This window comes from Somniosus microcephalus, chromosome 1, assembly GCF_052327205.1.
Source record: "Somniosus microcephalus isolate GS21.2 chromosome 1, FLI_Smic_1.0, whole genome shotgun sequence".
NCBI lineage: Eukaryota > Metazoa > Chordata > Chondrichthyes > Squaliformes > Somniosidae > Somniosus > Somniosus microcephalus.
Window position 1 is genome coordinate 197,131,464 of NC_140987.1, and position 17,647 is coordinate 197,149,110.

Genomic DNA, 17,647 nt, shown 5'->3' on the forward strand with positions numbered 1-17,647 from the left:
TCATACCTTCATAGTCTCCTTTATTTAAGCTCAGTACGCTGGTTTGAGATCCAACTCTCTCACCCTCAAACTGAATTTGGAATTCAACCATATTATGGTCACTCATTCCAAGGGGATCCTTTACTAGGACATTTTTTATTAATCCTGTCTCATTGCACAGGACCAGATCTAAGATTACCTGCCCCCTGGTTGGTTCAGTTGCATACTGCTCAAGGAACCCATCCCTAATACACTCTACGAACTCTTCCTCAAGGCTGCCATGCCCAATTTGATTAGTCCAGTCAATATGAAAGTTAAAATCCCCCATGATTATAGCTGTTCCCTTATTACAAGCCCCAACTATTTCCTGATTTATACTCCGACCAACAGAGTTGCAAGTGTTAGGAGGCCTATAGACTACGCCCACTAGTGACTTTTTCCCCTTATTATTCCTTATCTCCACCCAAACTGTTTCACTATCCTGATCCTTTGACTCAATGAGAGGTCCAGTATCATACAAGGTCATGTTGGGAGATGGTAGGGTAGTACGCAGACATGTAGATCAGATACTTCCCAGACAAGGGGAAATTGAAATGAAGGTTCCAGATGCAATGTCTGAAGACAGGGTTGCCCCCAGTTATCCAAGTGCATCTGTGGTGCCACCACCAGGGACAGAGATAATTCCACAGGAACATATCCGTCAAGAGGAAACCATCGTTGCAGAGTCAGATACTCTGAGCACTGCTCAGGAGCAGCTGGTGGCTTCACCACAAACAAGCAGGGACTTTACTGTTAGACGTTCACAAGGGCCTCGCAAGCCACCAGAGAGATTGATACTGAACTGTTAAATGTGATAAATCCATGTAGTGGAACAAGAACTCGAAGAGGCGATATCTTGGAACTAGTACGGGTATTTTATTAAACAAACAGAGTAACAAACATCATGCCTGCATCCTGGCATTCCACCTTTGCCGACCTTCACAGGAAGCAAAACTCTGACCTTAACAGGAAGCAAACCTCTGACCTTAGCAGCAGCATAGGCTACAGCACCATCTGGTGGATAACCTTAATCATAACATCCCAGATTACTATAGAACGCATGCTCAACTATGCCTGTTTAGGAGAGGGTATTGAATGGAATGGCCGTCAAAAATGACAGGTCATGCATCAAATCAGCGTTACACGCTGACTGACGTCACAACCTGTCTACTCTGCATACTGCTGGCGCACGCATGTCCTGCCCGTCCTATCGCCCTCACCAAGATGGCAAACAGCTTGGGCCGCGTCGGAAGTGAGGCAGACGGCAATTTTTTTTTAAACCGGCCTTAACTACCGGTACTAAGGTGCCGAATTTCATGGACTACGTATTAATCTCACAATTTAGCACCAACACACTAGTGGTATTACCCAATTCAAGGGCAAATAAAAAGTCATGTAATATTTGGTTTGAAAAGATTAAACACCCATGAACAGGCATAGTCTCAACAATCTGTTCTTGACAGGTGTCAAATACAGCTTTGGATGCAACCCAGATTAAGTCCTTGTGCCTTTTAATGCATTCGAACCTAACATTCTAATACTGCTACTTCAACAATTCATGGAAAATAATAAAATCAATAGTTCATAATTAATTACTTAAATAAAATTGATTGGTTCAATATATTTCTTTATGGTCCTGTTATTTAAAAAAAGTTAACTATTGTAGAAACAGTCAATGAAATTTCACCATTCACCATCTTTTTCTTGTAATAGATGAGCAGTAAAAATGTAAATATTGCTACAGAAACATATGTTCCTTAAAAGATTTTTTAAAAATTATCAATCAGAATAACAAATTAGAAGAGTTTCCAGAAAGCTCGGTGAATAAATGGTTTGGTACTCAGGTCACAAAGATCTCGGTTCTGGTCTGTGCTGAATTAGTCAATCTAATCTAGTTATTATGGGCCCACAATTGACCTGTAATCTCTAGCTGTGAGAAGGGAAAGTAGATCAGCCAGAGTTCCTTCAGCCAGTGACTCCAGCTATAAATTGCTCTTGAGTGGCCATCAGTTCCATATTTGATCATACTGGGGTGCCCATGGTAAAACAGTCCACTGACGCCACAGATGTAGAAAGTCCACAGGTGAGGTGCCAGATGGCTGCTGATGCCACAGAATATCTCATCATCTTCCGGGGGTAAAATTTTTTTTTTTTTTTTTTAAACATCAATTTAAAATGCTGAAAGAGATACACTGTTAAGATTGCCAGGTGTACAGAACATGAACAAAATCCCTGTCCTTGCAATTACAATGTACTTTCTGTTTTAAGCTGAATAAAACCAGTTACTGAATGCATCAAAATAACCTAGACACACATTAATTAATGTACATTCCCTTCATCCTTCCTCATCACAATTGTCAAACCGTCACGTAACTTTAGACCAAAAATTAAATGTACTGTGGCTGACAAATGTCAGTGTTTTGAATACTGCAGCAACGTCATGGATCACCATCAACAACAACTTGTATTTAGATAGTGCTTTTAATGCAGTAAAATGTCTTAAGGTGCTTCACAAACACGTTATCAAACAAGGCTTCATACCGAAGCACATAAGGAGATATTAGAATAGGTGACTTTGTCACAGAGGTAGGTTTTAAGGAGTGTCTTAAAGGGGGAGAGGTAGAGAGATGGAGAGGTTTAGGGATGGAATTCCAGAGCTTAGGGCCGAGGCAGCTGAAGGCACGGCCGCCAATCATGTAGAGATAAAAATCAGGGCGCGCAAGAGGCCAGAATTGGAGGAGCGCAGAGATCTCAGAGGGTTGTATGGCTGGATGATGTTACAGAGATAGGGAGGGCGAGGCCATGAATGGATTTAAAAACAAGGATGAGAACTTTAAAATCGAGGCGTTACCAAACTGGGAGCCAATGTAGGTCAGCGAGCACAGGGGTGATGGGTGAACGGGACATGGTGTGAGTTAGGATACGGGCAGCAGAGTTTCGGATGAGCTCAAGTTTACGGAGGGTGTAAGGTGGGAGGCCGACCAGGAGAGCATTGGAATAGTCGAGTCGAGAGGTAACAAAGGCATGGATGACGGTTTCAACAACAGATGAGCTGAGACAGGGCGATGTTACAGAGGTGGAAGTAGGCGGTCTTGGTATGGTCATCACCTTCAAGTTTAGTTCCATGTCATGCATCACCCTGATTTGGACATACAGGCCTTGAACTTGCTGCATCTTTCTGCCCAAACATGCGTAACCAGGGCGTAAATCAATTTTGCAGCCTAAAAGATCACAGACCTTTGGGCATCAATGAGTTACACACGCATGTAGAATAGGCCCAGGTATTATCGATCTTGTACAGCTGTCTCTCAATCCCTCTGCCCAAAATCATCTCTGTCCATAAAACTGGCCTAAGCATGTCACATTAAATATGTAAAAACTTCCCCGATTGCAGGTTCTTAAACATGTGTGTCTAATGTAAATGACTGATGGTTGAATAAGTTGAAACTTTAATTTTTATACTTAAGGAGAAATATATGGGAGGGAATTTTAACCTAAAACGGATGGGTTTGGAGCGTGGGACTAGTTAAATTGTGAAAAATGGGATTCCTGACCTGAACCCGCCTCCAACCTGCCCACTTCCGGTTTTAACAGAGGTGTGATGGGAAGCAGGACGGGGCAGGCAGACAACCTGCTGACAGGAGGCAGGACGTCAATTTAAATATTATAATGAGGTTGGAAGCCTCTTCTTTAATTTCCATTTTGTTTCTAACTGCATTCGGTGGTTTTTCACACATTGTAAAATCCGGCAGTTACAGTAAGGTGGGGACTGCTGTATCCAGGAGGTAAGTATCTTTACACTTACCTCCTGGATCCAGGGTCCCTGCCTATCTCACCGCCACGATCGGAGACCCCTTCACGAGGCCTCCGATCTTCCCTCGCCCCCCCATCAGCATCCGGCCAGCCATGATCCTCTGGTAGCCATCCCTGAAGTGATTCTCCTCACCTCCCCCTCCCCCGATGATCTTGAAGCTGGCCCCGAAGTGACCTCCAACCCCCCCCAGATGTCCTGAAGTTTCATCGTCACCCCCACTGCCCCCCCCACACACCCCAATCTTCTCCCCCCTTCCCCCCTCCCATCCGTTCCCATGATGTCCCTGATCTTTCATCGATGCCCGCCTACCCCACAATCCTCCGGAGGCCGGCACCCCGCCCCACCCCCGATCCCCCTCCCTCCCTCCTCTGTGCGGCCTAGTGCTGCAAGCCTACCTGCCCGCAGCCAGCCTCTCCATCTGGCTGGCTGCAGGCGGGAAACTGAGGCCTCCCATGCAAATCAGGCCCTGCCAATAAAATCAGCAGGGCCTGTGGGAAACCCAGCCTCCCAGGTTTCCTGACCGCCTCAGAGTCCCCACCCACCCTGTCCCCAACCCGCCTTCCTCCTTAAAATCCAGCCATGGTGTGAGTTTGGTGCTTTCCCTGGGCCCTGAATGTTTGCACTGATTTATGCACATTTTGAAAAAAATAAGTCTGTGAAACAAGGATAATGGATTCGCCTCAATGTAAAAAAGTGAGCAGTATATAGTCTACCCTTCATAGAAATCCCTATTTTTCTTTAAAGAAATGGCCAGGTGTGAAAGTGCACATAATACTAAGCACATAACTTTAATGAAATAAAACAGAAATGCTGACAATGCACAATAGGGCAAGCAGCATCAGAAAGAGAAAGAGAAGTTCACAATTCAGCTGTCAGTCTGATGAAGGATTACAGATGCTGATCAAACTCCTCTGCACTTATAACATTTTCTATTTTTATTTTCCAAAAACCTGTTTTCACGTCTGTAAGATTACAATAGCAGAAGTGATTAACTATGCTGTTCTTACACCAATGAGTCCGAGTTTGGTTAACGAACAGCATAGGGCTGATTTTCCTCTTGGGACCACGGTTGGGCACCTCACAGGCACAGCGCCTGTGAGAAAAGAGATACACGTAATTTTCCTGTCCTGGGCCATTTGCGTGGCTTGGGCGTATGCCTGTGAAAGAGACTCATTGGGGCCTGACTTTTAATGGGATGCCCCTCTTTCTAATGTAAAAACTATTTTTTCAACGTTGCTTCTTGGATCTCCAATAGCCAATCACTGAAAGGTGTAGTTGTCCCTGAACCCATTCTCCTGGCCAAAATATGGTAGGTACCAATAGGACAGCCAACAGTCCTTTCACTGATGTTGGATCCCAATATTCCGTGGCATTCCCAGTGTGGAATGTGTTATGCACCAAAACTGCCACAAAAATGTTTAAATTAGCTAACCTGGCATTATCATTTGGGCACAGTTGCATGGAGTGCCTCAGGAACACCTTATCCACCTCACAAAATCTGCCTCGATGACTACTTGTTGTAAAGCATTCCATGTTCTAATAAATCTATGCATGAAGACATTTCTTATAACATGCTTTTTCATTCAGTTTTCCCCTCTCAGATCCTACCATAATTTTGAAAATGTAACCTCCTTTGTGTCAGTGAAAGAAAGTTTTTCAACCTTTTCTTTTATCTGTAGCTTCTATTATTATTTCAGTGAGCTTTTACTGTACTTTTTCCATGTATCTACTATCCTTCCTATAGTTGGACACCCAGAACTGCATTAAATACTCCAACTGAGGCTTAACCAATGTCTTGTGCAATGTCAATATCCCTTCCTTGCTTTTGTATTTAATGTCCCTGTAGGATCCGTTCCTCCCCCCCAATGGTAAAAATTGGACTATGAAATATAAAAACCCAGAACTGCACAGCCCGCAAAAAGAACTGGGCAATAAAGGGTTAATTCAGACATTGCAGCTGAATTGCTATACGAAGGTTTTCTGTCTAGGGAAGATACAAGAACATTCGCATATTCATTTACCTTAAGGGGTTACATTGTTAAAGAAGCGCACCTTGGACCATGGCTCCAGAAAAGCTGGTATCATTGCAGGCCTAGACAATGGGCCGGGCCTTGAACCATTTGAATACGAATGCTAACAGAAACCAACAATTAGCATATGCACGATAGCAAAATACTGCAGATGCTGGAAATCCAAAATAACAACAGGGAATGCTGGAAAAACTCAGCAGGTCAGGCAACATCCGTGAAGAGAAATTTGAATTGACGTTTCGGGTTGAAACCCTTCTTCAAAACTGGAAAGAAAATAAAAAGATCGAAGGCAAAGCTGCGATCGAACAAAAGAAGAAAAGGAGAAAATAAAAGGTATGAGAAGCCAGATGAGATGGTAATGGGCCCGTGGAGACAAAAGGCAGCTGAGATTAGGTGTGAAGTGTACTGGCAGGATAAGGACAGCTGCCAGGTGAGAGAGAGAAACAAAAGGAAAGGAGGTGGGGGGGGGGGTCGGGCGGCGGAAAGGAGGACCCAAAACAAAGGGGTGGAAAAAATTAAAAGGAAAAAAGTAAGAGAGGCCGAGGTTATGATCTGAAATTATTGAACTCGATATTGAGTCCAGAAGGCTGCAAAGTGCCTAATGATTTGCTGTTCCTCGAGTTTACATTGAGCTTCCGTGGAACAATGCAAGAGGCCAAGGACGGTGAGGTCCGAGTAGGAATGGGGCGGTGAATTAAAATGATAGGCGACCGGAAGCTCGGGGTCACCCTTACGGACTGAACGGAGGTGTTCCGCAAAGCGGTCACCCAATCTGCGTTTGGTCTCCCCAATGTAGAGGAGACCGAATCGTGAGCAGCGAATACAGTATACTAGATTGCAAGAAGTACAAGTGAATCGCTGTTTCACCTGGAAGGGGTGTTTGGGGCCCTGGACAGTGGGAAGGGGGGAGGTATAGGGGCAGGTGTTACATCTCCTGCGCTTGCACAGGAAGGTGCCAGGCGAAGGGGAAGGGCTGTTGGGGGTGATAGAGGAGTGGACTAGGGTGTCTCGGAGGGAGCGGTCCCTACGGAATGCTGAAAGGGGAGGGGAGGGGAAGATGTGTTTGGTGGTGGGATCACTTTGGAGGTAGCGGAAATGGCGGAGGATGATCCGTTGAATGTGGAGGCTGGTGGGGTGAAAGGTGAGGACAAGGGGAACCCTATCGTGGTTCCGGGAGGGAGGGGAATGGGTGAGGGCAGAAGTGCGTGAGATAGAACGGACACGGTCGAGGGCCGTGTCGACCACGGTAGAGGGGAATCCTCGGTTGCGGAAAAAGGAAGACATGTCGGAAGCACTGGTGTGGAAGGTGGCATCGTCGGAGCAGATGCGGTGGAGACGGAGAAACTGGGAGAATGGAATAGAGTCCTTACAGGAGGCGGGGTGGGAGGAAGTGTAGTCCAGGTAGCTGTGGGAGTCAGTGGGCTTGTAGTGAATATTGGTCGATAACCTATCCCCAGAGATGGAGACAGAGAAGTCAAGGAAGGGAAGGGAGGAGTCAGAGATGGACCATGTGAAGGTGAGGGAAGGGTGGAAATTGGAGGCAAAGTGAATGAAATTGTCCAGTTCGAGGCGAGAGCAGGAAACGGCACTGATACAGTCATCAATGTATCGGAAAAAGAGGTGAGGGAGGGGACCTGAGTAGGACTGGAACAAAGATTGTTCCACATAGCCCACGAAAAGGCAGGCATAGCTAGGACCCATGCGGGTACCCATAGCAACACCTTTAATATGCAGTCACCTTGGGAAGGTTGCATTGTCAGAAAGGACCTCAATACAGACAGTCGGTGCCCAAGTAATCAATGGACAATACGAGGAACAATTACCAATCAAGAGTTCTCTGCTAGAGACATTCACACATTTTGATACGGCCACCGTGTGCACAGGAGGGGCCAGGATATGTGTTTCAAGATACTGCAAGTTGGTTTTGGGTATAAAGGAAAAAGCCACATCGAAGAGAGACGGCGTCGGGAGCTAACGCAAGAACAGCGAGCAGAAAGATTCAGTCCTACAATCAACTCCAGGAGGCAGCCGATCGGGAGCGGTGATTGTATGTTTCAGTCAAATCATAGAGGGGGCTTTTGTGATTGAGTCCGAGTAAGTTTGTAAGTTTGTGTCAGATCAAAATAAGGGTTTTGTGATTGAGTCTAGGTAACTTTATATGTAACAGTCAAATCGTGGACGGGTTTAACTGTGTCATATTGTGTCGATGCAAATGACCCTTGTATAGGGGTTTGTATTTTGGGGTTGTTAGCCTGATATAAATCGTAGGGATTTATACTGGGGAAGTAATTGTGTGTGTGTGCTCAATAAACAAATGAATCAAAGGTTGAGCCAAAACCCTGTGCCGTGTGTATTTTGTTCTTATAAATCCTGACGTCCATGAACTGTGTGTAACAGGGGACCAATACCAGAGAAAACCCCTGACATCCCCATGTATAAAACCCAGAATTCGATTTGCCTTTTTTAGCAGCCATTTCTGCCTGCATTCCCACCTTTAATGGTCTATGGGGGTGATTTTCCTTTTAGGGCCGGAGTTCCTGCAGGGCAGGATTTCAGCCAGCCCCGCGTATCACCCCAACCAAACCCATTTTCCTGAGTTGCAGCTCATTAAGCTGGGCTCCCATGAAATTACCGATGGCAAGATTAGCAGATTCGGGATATTGCACAAATGTCATCAGCCATTGCTGAAGAGGATAGCCCTGATCTCAGCAATCACCCCGAGACTTTCCTTTCTGGGTTAAAGAATGCTGGCACAGTGGACTGCCTTAAAATGAAGACATTAGGGCTGCTCCAAGGAAGCAAGCATTCACTTGTATGGTATGATGCTGTTGGTCACAACTGAGCTGCACATTCAGAGAGTGAAATCCTTTCTTGTTGACATAGGTGGTAATATTGAGCAAGGGAGCATGTATGGCCTTGTGGGTGCAAATGAGGTGGAAATGGGAAGGTATTTCCTGCACCCATCTTAAATGACAATGGAAAATTAAGTGGGCAGGAAAATGGGAGGAAATCCAACATAATAGAACTCCGCCCAATATTGTGTCCACCTGAATTAATCAAGTGAAAACAATTGAAAAATCTAGGCTTCACTGTCAAATCTCATGTTTAACAAATATCCACTTGGGTGAGGCACAAGAGGCCTATTGACCTCCTTGGAACTGTACCTCAGCAAGTCAGCACCTTCAGGAGAGGAGGGGAGAAAACTGAAAAGGAAAAAAAATGTGAAATTTGTCACCAAGATTAGCTTTAATTTAACATCCCTACATAAATCAAGTTCTCACCCAAGTTATAAACGTTGAAAGTAGGGAGATTACTGAATAAACATGATCTTTTTTCAGGAAATACTGATAAATCTTCAGGGACTTTCCTAGGTTTGATCAGGTTATATGGTGTAATCCTGTTTTTCACACATGATAAATCCTTTAGTCGACATTTTTAAAGGGGCAGAAGTGCAGCAGGGTGGGACTTCTGCCTGCCACTTTGCGCAGACATTGACCTCATCTCAAATCCTGTCATTTTAATATTTGGGGTTGGCGGGCTGTCCTTGCAGAGGCGCAACTGAGGTGCCCTCCTTGTTGAACTCCCAAGAAAACTGGAGCAGCAGGCAGAATGCAATCCACACCATTTTCCAAGGATACTGCTGGGCAGGTGCATGCCTGACGATCAGCCGGGGAAACTAGGTAGCAGGAATTGCAGAGCTTCACCTCCAGATTGGAGAATCTGCAAAGCTGCAGCTGGCAACTTCGATTTACCTTAGATAAATAATTCTTCAGTACAATAGGGCTTTTGTGGGTGAGTGGAAGCATTTGGCTGTGATTTTTTTCCTGGTACAGGCTGGGCTGGGCTGGGTGGGGGGGGGGGGGCGGCGGGTGAGGGAATGGAAAATCAGGCCCTTACGTTTTAAAGAAGCTTGAATGGTGCAAAGTAATTTTTCAAGCTGTGCCTGTATTAATTTTAGTACCTAGGCCAATATTAATTGCAAACTTCCTTTAAATCTAAATTAATTACTTATTTTCAGCTCACAAGCCACATAGCAGTAGATCTATATATTGTGTGCGTGCCTCTTTTTGTGCGCATGTATGTGTTAAAACTTTAATACAGGCTGTAATAAAGTTTTGAACACATTTAGTACTGAAGAGGAAGTATGCAAAGGCGATGGTGGTGGTTAGGAATACCATGAAGACTTTGGGTAGAGGAGCCATTTTTAGATCTGAATTGCGTGAGTTTGTAGCCATACTGGATACGGTGGAGCAGACTTTCCTGTAATTGCCCCACGTGTACTGGATCACTTTAGCACAGGGGACAATCTGCTGGGAGGATCACATACCCTTAACAGAGCCTGCCTGACATTCCTCTATGGGCTGCTCCCAAGCAATTCAATATGCCCAGGTGCAATAACAGGAAAGAGGTCTGCTCATGATTCCAACCTATGTGGTAGATATGTGAAATCCGAACCAACTGCTCATTAACAAAGCATCCAAACTGTGGAGATTATTTACAGCGCAACTTTCAATTTCACACCTTCCTAATAGAACATGTCAGTACAATTTTTAGCAAATGGAGCACCAACTTCCTCCATGATGTTAAGCTCTAGAATACTTTTTGTTGCATTGCCAGTGTTGTCAATAATGTTAAAATGGCTCTATTAATTATATGCTGTATTGTGCTGCCACCTGCAGGTGACAAACAAAAATGACACCTGATAAATTGCATTAATTATTCTCACAAATTAAAATTAACCTAAATATTGAAACAAATAAAAACAGAAAGGTTTGCAAAAAAGACAGACTATCAGCATTTATAAAGTGAAAAGATAAGCTAATATTTTATCATTCCTGATGAAAGGTTTACACTTGAAATGTTAATCTCTTCTTTCTCTTTACAGAGAAGTGACGGGCTTGCTGTGCATTTCCAGCATTTTCTGTTTTTACTTCAGTTGCCAACATTTGCAGTTTTTCTTTTTATTATTACTACTTCTCTTCCAGGAATGCAGGTCTTGAAGAAGTCCTGTTTCTCTGTTTATCATGATATCCATTTGTCTCTTAGAAACATAGAAACATAGAAGATAGGAGCAGGAGTAGGCCATTCGTCCCCTCGAGCCTGCTCCGCCATTCAATGAGATCATGGCTGATCATCCAAATTCAGTACCCCGTACCTGCCTCTCCCCATATCCTTTAATGCCTTTAGCTCTAAGAAATATATCTAACTCCTTCTTGAATATATTTAAAGACTTGGCCTCAACCGCCCTCTGTGGCAGAGAATTCCACAGGTTCACCACTCTCTGGGTGAAGAAATTCTTCCTCATCTCTGTCCTAAATGGCTTACCCCTTATCCTTAGACTATGACCCCTGGTTCTGGACTCTCCGACCATCGGGAATATTCTACCTGCATCTAGTTTGTCCAGACCTGTCAGAATTTTATAAGTTTCGATGAGATCCCCTCTCATTCTTCTAAACTCCAGCGAGTATAAGCACAATCGACCCAATCTCTCCTCATACGTCATTCCTGCCATCCCAGGGATCAGCCTTGTGAATCTTCGCTGAACTCCTTCCATGGCAAGAACATCCTTCCTCAGATAAGGCGACCAAAACTGCACACAGTACTCAAGGTGTGGTCTCACCAAGGCCCTGTACAACTGCAGCAGGACATCCTTGCTCCTGTACTCAAACCCTTTTGCTATGAAGGCCAACATACCATTTGCCTTTCACCCTGCTCATAATCATTGTTGTCGCTTTCAACAAGAAGAACATGCATTTATAAGGGTAGGTTTTGCTACGCACTGTGTCACTGGTGGGGCCTTGCATATAGCTAGCACACATCAGAGAGTCACAGGTACACTGGTCTCAGTTTTCCAATATGTGCTGGTTGTGTGTGAAGCTATTCATGTGATTTGAGGCCTCGCAAAACTTACCATAAATAGGGGATGAAATTGGACCACGTCACGCCCAATTTCTGAGTGCTCGATGCATCTCCGAACTGAATGCTCCTGCCTCCTGTCTCTGTAGACTTACCACCCACCCTGAGTGATTTCAACCTTCACAGAACTCACTCTCCCCCACTACAGCCAGTTTCTTTGATGCTCTTCACCTCCCTCAACCTCACTTCCAACATTGACGCCCCACCCATACACACAGCCACCCTCTTGACCTTGTCTTCACACGTGGCCTTGATGCTTCTCCAATTAGGTTTCTGCCCCACCAGAAAACCAAATCGGCTTTAACCAAAAACACAAATGAAATTCTCTGTGACTGTGACCATGATGAATGATCTCTTCTTGATCCCTCTGCAGCCACTGACGCAGTTGAACACATCATCCTCTCCCAATGTTTCTTCCCTGTTGTCCAGTTCAGTGGGATTGTCCTCACTTCCTCTTACTTATCTAATTATAGCCAGAGCATCCGCAACAATAGCTTCTCTTCCTGCCCTCGCATCATTACCTCTGGAGTCCTCCAATGATCCACCTTTGGCCCCCTCCTTTTCTTCATCTATATGCTGCCCCTTGGTAAAATCAGCTGCAGACACGAGATCAGCTTCCACATATACACTCTACCTTTCCACCAGTTCCCTCAACCTTTCCACAGCTCTGTCCAACAACCAGTCTTGGATGAGCCACAATTCCCTCCAGTTAAACATTTAATGAAAATAAGTGAATGAAACTGAAATAAAGGCCGGAATTTTGCCGGCACTCAGAGTGCGGGTTTGGAGGTGGGACCGCTGTCAAAATCGCAAAGATTGACAGCGGGTTGGAAACTCGCTGTCAGCCCGCCTCCAATCAATCTTCCCAAGTGTCGGGTCCCTGATTTGTACATGGACCAGACACCTAGGGCTGGATTTTGCCAATGGGGAGCCTTTGGAGGCGGGACTCACACTTGTCGGATTTTAGTCCCGCTTCCATCGACTTCTGGCCAACCCATGTTATTTTCCCCAGGCTTAGCAGACCAATTAAGGAGAAGCCTGTTACAGAGAATGTCAGCGTATGACGTGAATTGTCATCGTTTGACAGCTCTGTGTAGCTGTCAAACACTGACATTCTATGTTGTTTAATGAGTCCTTGTATTCAAGACTCATCAAAACTCTTTTGTGAGCAGAAATTAGATGGTTGTTGCATTGGAGAATGCAGCAGCTTTCTGTCATCTCTGCTGGTGAGATATGAGACTCTGCATTGCCAACGATTGAAGCCTGCAGGAAGAAACAAAGGTAAGTAAACATTTTCTATCACTTTCCACTCACTTCACATACTTACCTCTCCACACTTGCACCCATCACTTACCTTCACAGCGCACTTTTGCACCCAATCCGACCCTCGCAGACACACTGCTCGCCTCGGTGACCCTGGCGGGGTTCACAACCTTCGGAAAACAGGCAGTTAAGTGGCTGTAATCCCCTTCCTGCCTCCAGGAGACGGGACCCGGCGCGGGTCGCCTACCCGCCTCCCGGGATGATGGTGCCCATCCTGCCCCCAGATTCTGCCATTTTCCCGGCAATCCCGCCTCCAAACCCGCCTCCCCAGGGCTGGCAAGATCGCACCCCTAGTGGCGGGAAGAGGATTAAAGCCACTTGCCTGCCTGTTAACAAATACTTGATAGTTGTTAACAGGCTCTTTTTCAATATTGCCGCTTCTGCCTCGGGCTTCCTGACATCTGGACACCACGCCAGGTAAGTGTGGCGTGTTGTGAGTCTGCTGTAATGTTTCCGCATTGATGTCAGCTGCAGAAGTGGTGTGAATGATCCAATGGTACACTGGTGAATTTCAGAGGTAAGAAAATGTTGGGAAAATCATTTTTAATGCATTTACACTTTTCTGTAGGTAACACGTTTTGAATTGGATGTCTAGTCCCACGTCATTGGGAGAACCTGTCTCACCAGTGACAGATCGCTTCTGTAACTTCACCTGCACATGCCATCTGTTCTAGCCTATAGAGCGAGTCATTGGAGAGCCTTGGTTCAAGAGCTCACCTGTGAACAGCCATTGTCAGTGTTTGCAGCACCTCAATGCTGTCAAACACTGAGAAATGAGCTGTCAAAACAAATTGTGCGTGGCCCCTTTAAGAAAACCGGCAGATGACGCATCATCAAATGAAGTCATCTGACCTGCTTCCTCTTAATTGGCTGGCAAGCCCGCAGGGCAGGCATAACAAGGTTAATCAAGGGAAAATCACGTCTGTGGGCCAGTTGCAGTTGGGGGCGGGACTGGAAGCCGGATACCAGATAACCCACTCCCAAGCTGCATCCATTTACAAAATCGCAGTAAAAAATGTCCAAACAAAAAGACTCTTGTATTTCAGGGACTAGCCTCATATTTACCAAATGCAAGGACAAGGGCAGCAGGAGCATGGGAAACAACACCTCCAAGTTCCCGTCCAAGTCACACACCATCCTGACTTGGAAATATATCGCCATTCCTTCATCGTCGCTGTGTCAAAATCCTGGAACTCCCTCCCTAACAGCACCATGGGAGTACCTTCACCACACGGACTGCAGCAGTTCAAGAAGGCGGCTCACCACCACCTTCTTAAGGGCAATTAGGGATGGACAATAAATGCTGGCCTTGCCAGCGACACCCATATTCCATGAACAAATTTTTAAAAAGCGGTGACTGTTCCTCCCCATTACCCTCTACAAGAAAGTAAATATTACAAAGAATTTGAGTCAAACAGTAGAGATTAAAAAACAACTGGAAATGTTGAAAATCTGTTTTTATATTTAATTTACTACAGCTTTTGGGCAACTCTAAGTTATTCCCAAATCTACCCATAAAATAACATTCAGACACACAAGTCAGCATCGTGTGTTTGACAGTACTCGTACCTAATAACACTTAGGCCAGTATCGCTTATGTAGATCTAAGTTTCACTTTTTAAACTGAAAAAAGTAGCTTAACCTATCTCCCTTAACTTGCAGAGAATCTCATTATACTCTGTATATCTTGTGGTGAATTCAGCCCTTATATTCGCGTTCCTTCAAACCCCAATGCAGCAACAATAACCTATTAAACCATGAAGAATGGCTGATGTCAAATTCCTTCAAAACAAATATGATGACACAGAAGACTTGGATGAAAGAGCAGGAGAATATGGCAAATGGAATCAATTACAACCATGGGTAAAGGATTAAATAAAATTCCTTTGTACTTAACAAACAACTCAAACATTTTGGACATAAATAACTTTTTATGTTTCAATGGGCTGGATTTTCATTGGGCCATGGAGTCGGGATTGGAGGCGTGTGGGGGTTTAAAATCCTGAAATCGGGGGTCCTGACCCCATCCCGCCTCCATGCCAGTTTCAAAGGGGGCGGATACCCGACCTGTGCTGGGACCCGCCTCCCCGAGGCGGGAAGGGGATTAGTGCCAATTAACTGCCTGTTAACAGGTGTCCGGTGTTCAGGTGAGTGATGGGTACATGAGTGCAGAGGTAAGTGTGTTTGGTCTGTGTAAACGTGTTTAAAGAAGTTTTACTAACCTTTACTTAACTTTACAGCCTTCCTTCCTTCAGGTCTCGGGAGTCCTTCATCTCACCGGCACAGAAAGCAGAATGGCCGCCAGCTGTCACAATCTGCAGCCTCTGCTTTCTGTTCCGGGGAGATCTCTAATTCATCCTGAGAGGAAGGAATTAACCTGGAGTACAGATTGTCAGTGTTTGACAGCTTCAAACAGCTGTGAAACGCTGATATTTCATCTGTCAAAAGGTCTTGACAGATGAAATTTCAATCTGTGACATCACCTGTTGCCGGGTGGCCCTTAATTGACCTGCTGAGCCCACTGGGCAGGCTCAACAAGGTCAATCAAGTCTAAATCGCGTGGGTTGGCTAGAACTCAATGGAGGCAGGACTACAACCCCAAAAGTTGTATCTATCCTACCCGACTCCTCAATGAAAATCCGGCCCAATGTGTCTGTGGCAAAATGAGACCTCACTCTACATATGCACGAATTGAAAAAAAACAAATGACAAAAATCCTTAATTTCCACTGAAAATAATGGAGGTTTCTAATGGCTCTGTTACTGGACCATTAGTCATGTTTTTAGGGCAGCAATTCTGTTACTGAATGAGCACCTGTAATGACAGTGATAGATGCTAGTACAGGAGTTATTATTACAGGTGTTATCCAAAAACAATGTGAAAGGAAAACCCACTTTTTGTTCTTAAGTGTCATACACTGCTATACAAAAAAGCTTATAAATGAAATACGTAACTATATTCTACACAACATAAGACTGGGATTAATGATTGTTTCACAATACAACACATTGTTAAATCTCAATCTGCACAGTTCTGATAAATGTTACCTGAGTTCCTAGGCAGGCAACCATCATGTGCATGAGAAGTTTGGCTGCAAACATGGAGAATCTTGAGCACAGCAAATGAGACAAAATGGCCAGAGAAAAACCTGTAGACACAGACCATAGGTGAGGTTAGAAAGGACTTTGTACTAGGCTTCGAGTGTGTCACTGTGTCTGTGACAGTTTCAAATAACCTACATTTTAAGTAAAGAATTGTCTTAAAAATTCATCTCAGTTGACAACATTTTTCTATAGGTTTGGTCAGTTTTGCTGAAAGAGCACAGTTAATAGGACAGCGTGGTGGATTTGTTCTTCAGGAAGTTTGAGATCAAATGGGCTGAAGGGCCTGCTTCCTCTTATGATTATAAAATCTAGTCACAGCACAGCTATGCAGTGGAGAGGAGGAATTATGAACTAAAATAATATGAGATATAGAGAAAAATAAGCGATAGGCGATTAGCTCACAGAGGAAGAAGAAAGATTTGAGACACAGGAAGGAAGTTGAGGGGCAGCAAGGTCTCCATTTCTAATCATGACATGCTTAGAACCACCTGTTCTGGACCGATGGACTATTTTATGTGCAGATAGCACCCTCTGGTGGTGGTTATGTGTTAGCAGTGTGTTTGTATGAAACAGAGGTCATTTGACCTTTGTTCCTTCCTTCCTGTGTGAGGTCATTTGACCTTTGTTCCTTTCTTCCTGTGTGAGGTCATTTGACCTTTGTTCCTTTCTTCCTGTGTGAGGTCATTTGACCTTTGTTCCTTTCTTCCTGTGTAACCCAGGAAGTAGAATCCCAGGAAGTAGCATTCCAGGAAGAATCTGGCAGTAATGGAGGATTCCAGGAGGGTTTCACAATCCAATGTAATCTGATTTCATATGTAAGGCCAAGCGCAATATCTGTGAGTATCTTTGTTTGTTAGCATAATAGCAACATTGTCAGAGTAGTATTTTGATAACACGATGTTTATAAAAAGTTAATATTTGATAGTTACAGAAGTGAGTCCAAATGTTAGTTAGTTATACAATTAATCTATTCTACTGTTGTAAATATGTTTATATCTTATGTAATATCGAATGTATAGTGCTCAGTTTATGTACAAAACATACTTTATCTTTGTTTACAGTTTCACAAAAATTTGTTCAAGTAAAGCTTCAAAACAGCAAACGGCTTCATGAAGAATTATTTTTGAATAAGTGTTTAACTTGCTGGATAACTAGATAGGAGCACGTCTAATGCGGCCAGTACAGTGAAAAGATATCAGTGAAAAGATAGCAATACGGCTAGCTGTGAAGAGCGGAGCAGGAGGAACCCAGTGTAAGCCTTAACCTCGTAGAGCACACCTACCTCACATCAACATGTCAGAAGATAATAACGAAAATGCTTTGCAGCGAGGAGAAGACCTTGAACAGGCAGACAAAACAGTAGAAGGTGACAATCGGTCTATAAGCTCCAGTTGCATCAGATCGCAAGCTGGTTCACGGGCATCAGGTGGTTCAAGAGTAAG

General features: G+C 44.4%; 1 protein-coding gene across 5 annotated transcripts in view; it reads right to left on the minus strand.

Moving 5' to 3' along the window:
* adgrv1 (adhesion G protein-coupled receptor V1) overlaps positions 1-17,647 on the minus strand; it is a 986,427-nt gene that overhangs the window by 294,942 nt on the left and 673,838 nt on the right. For all 5 annotated transcript variants that reach the window (XM_085989059.1, XM_085989068.1, XM_085989050.1 and 2 more), the window contains one exon: positions 16,149-16,249. In XM_085989059.1, the coding sequence (XP_085845185.1) occupies positions 16,149-16,249 (101 nt within the window). The remainder of the gene's footprint in view (positions 1-16,148; positions 16,250-17,647) is intronic.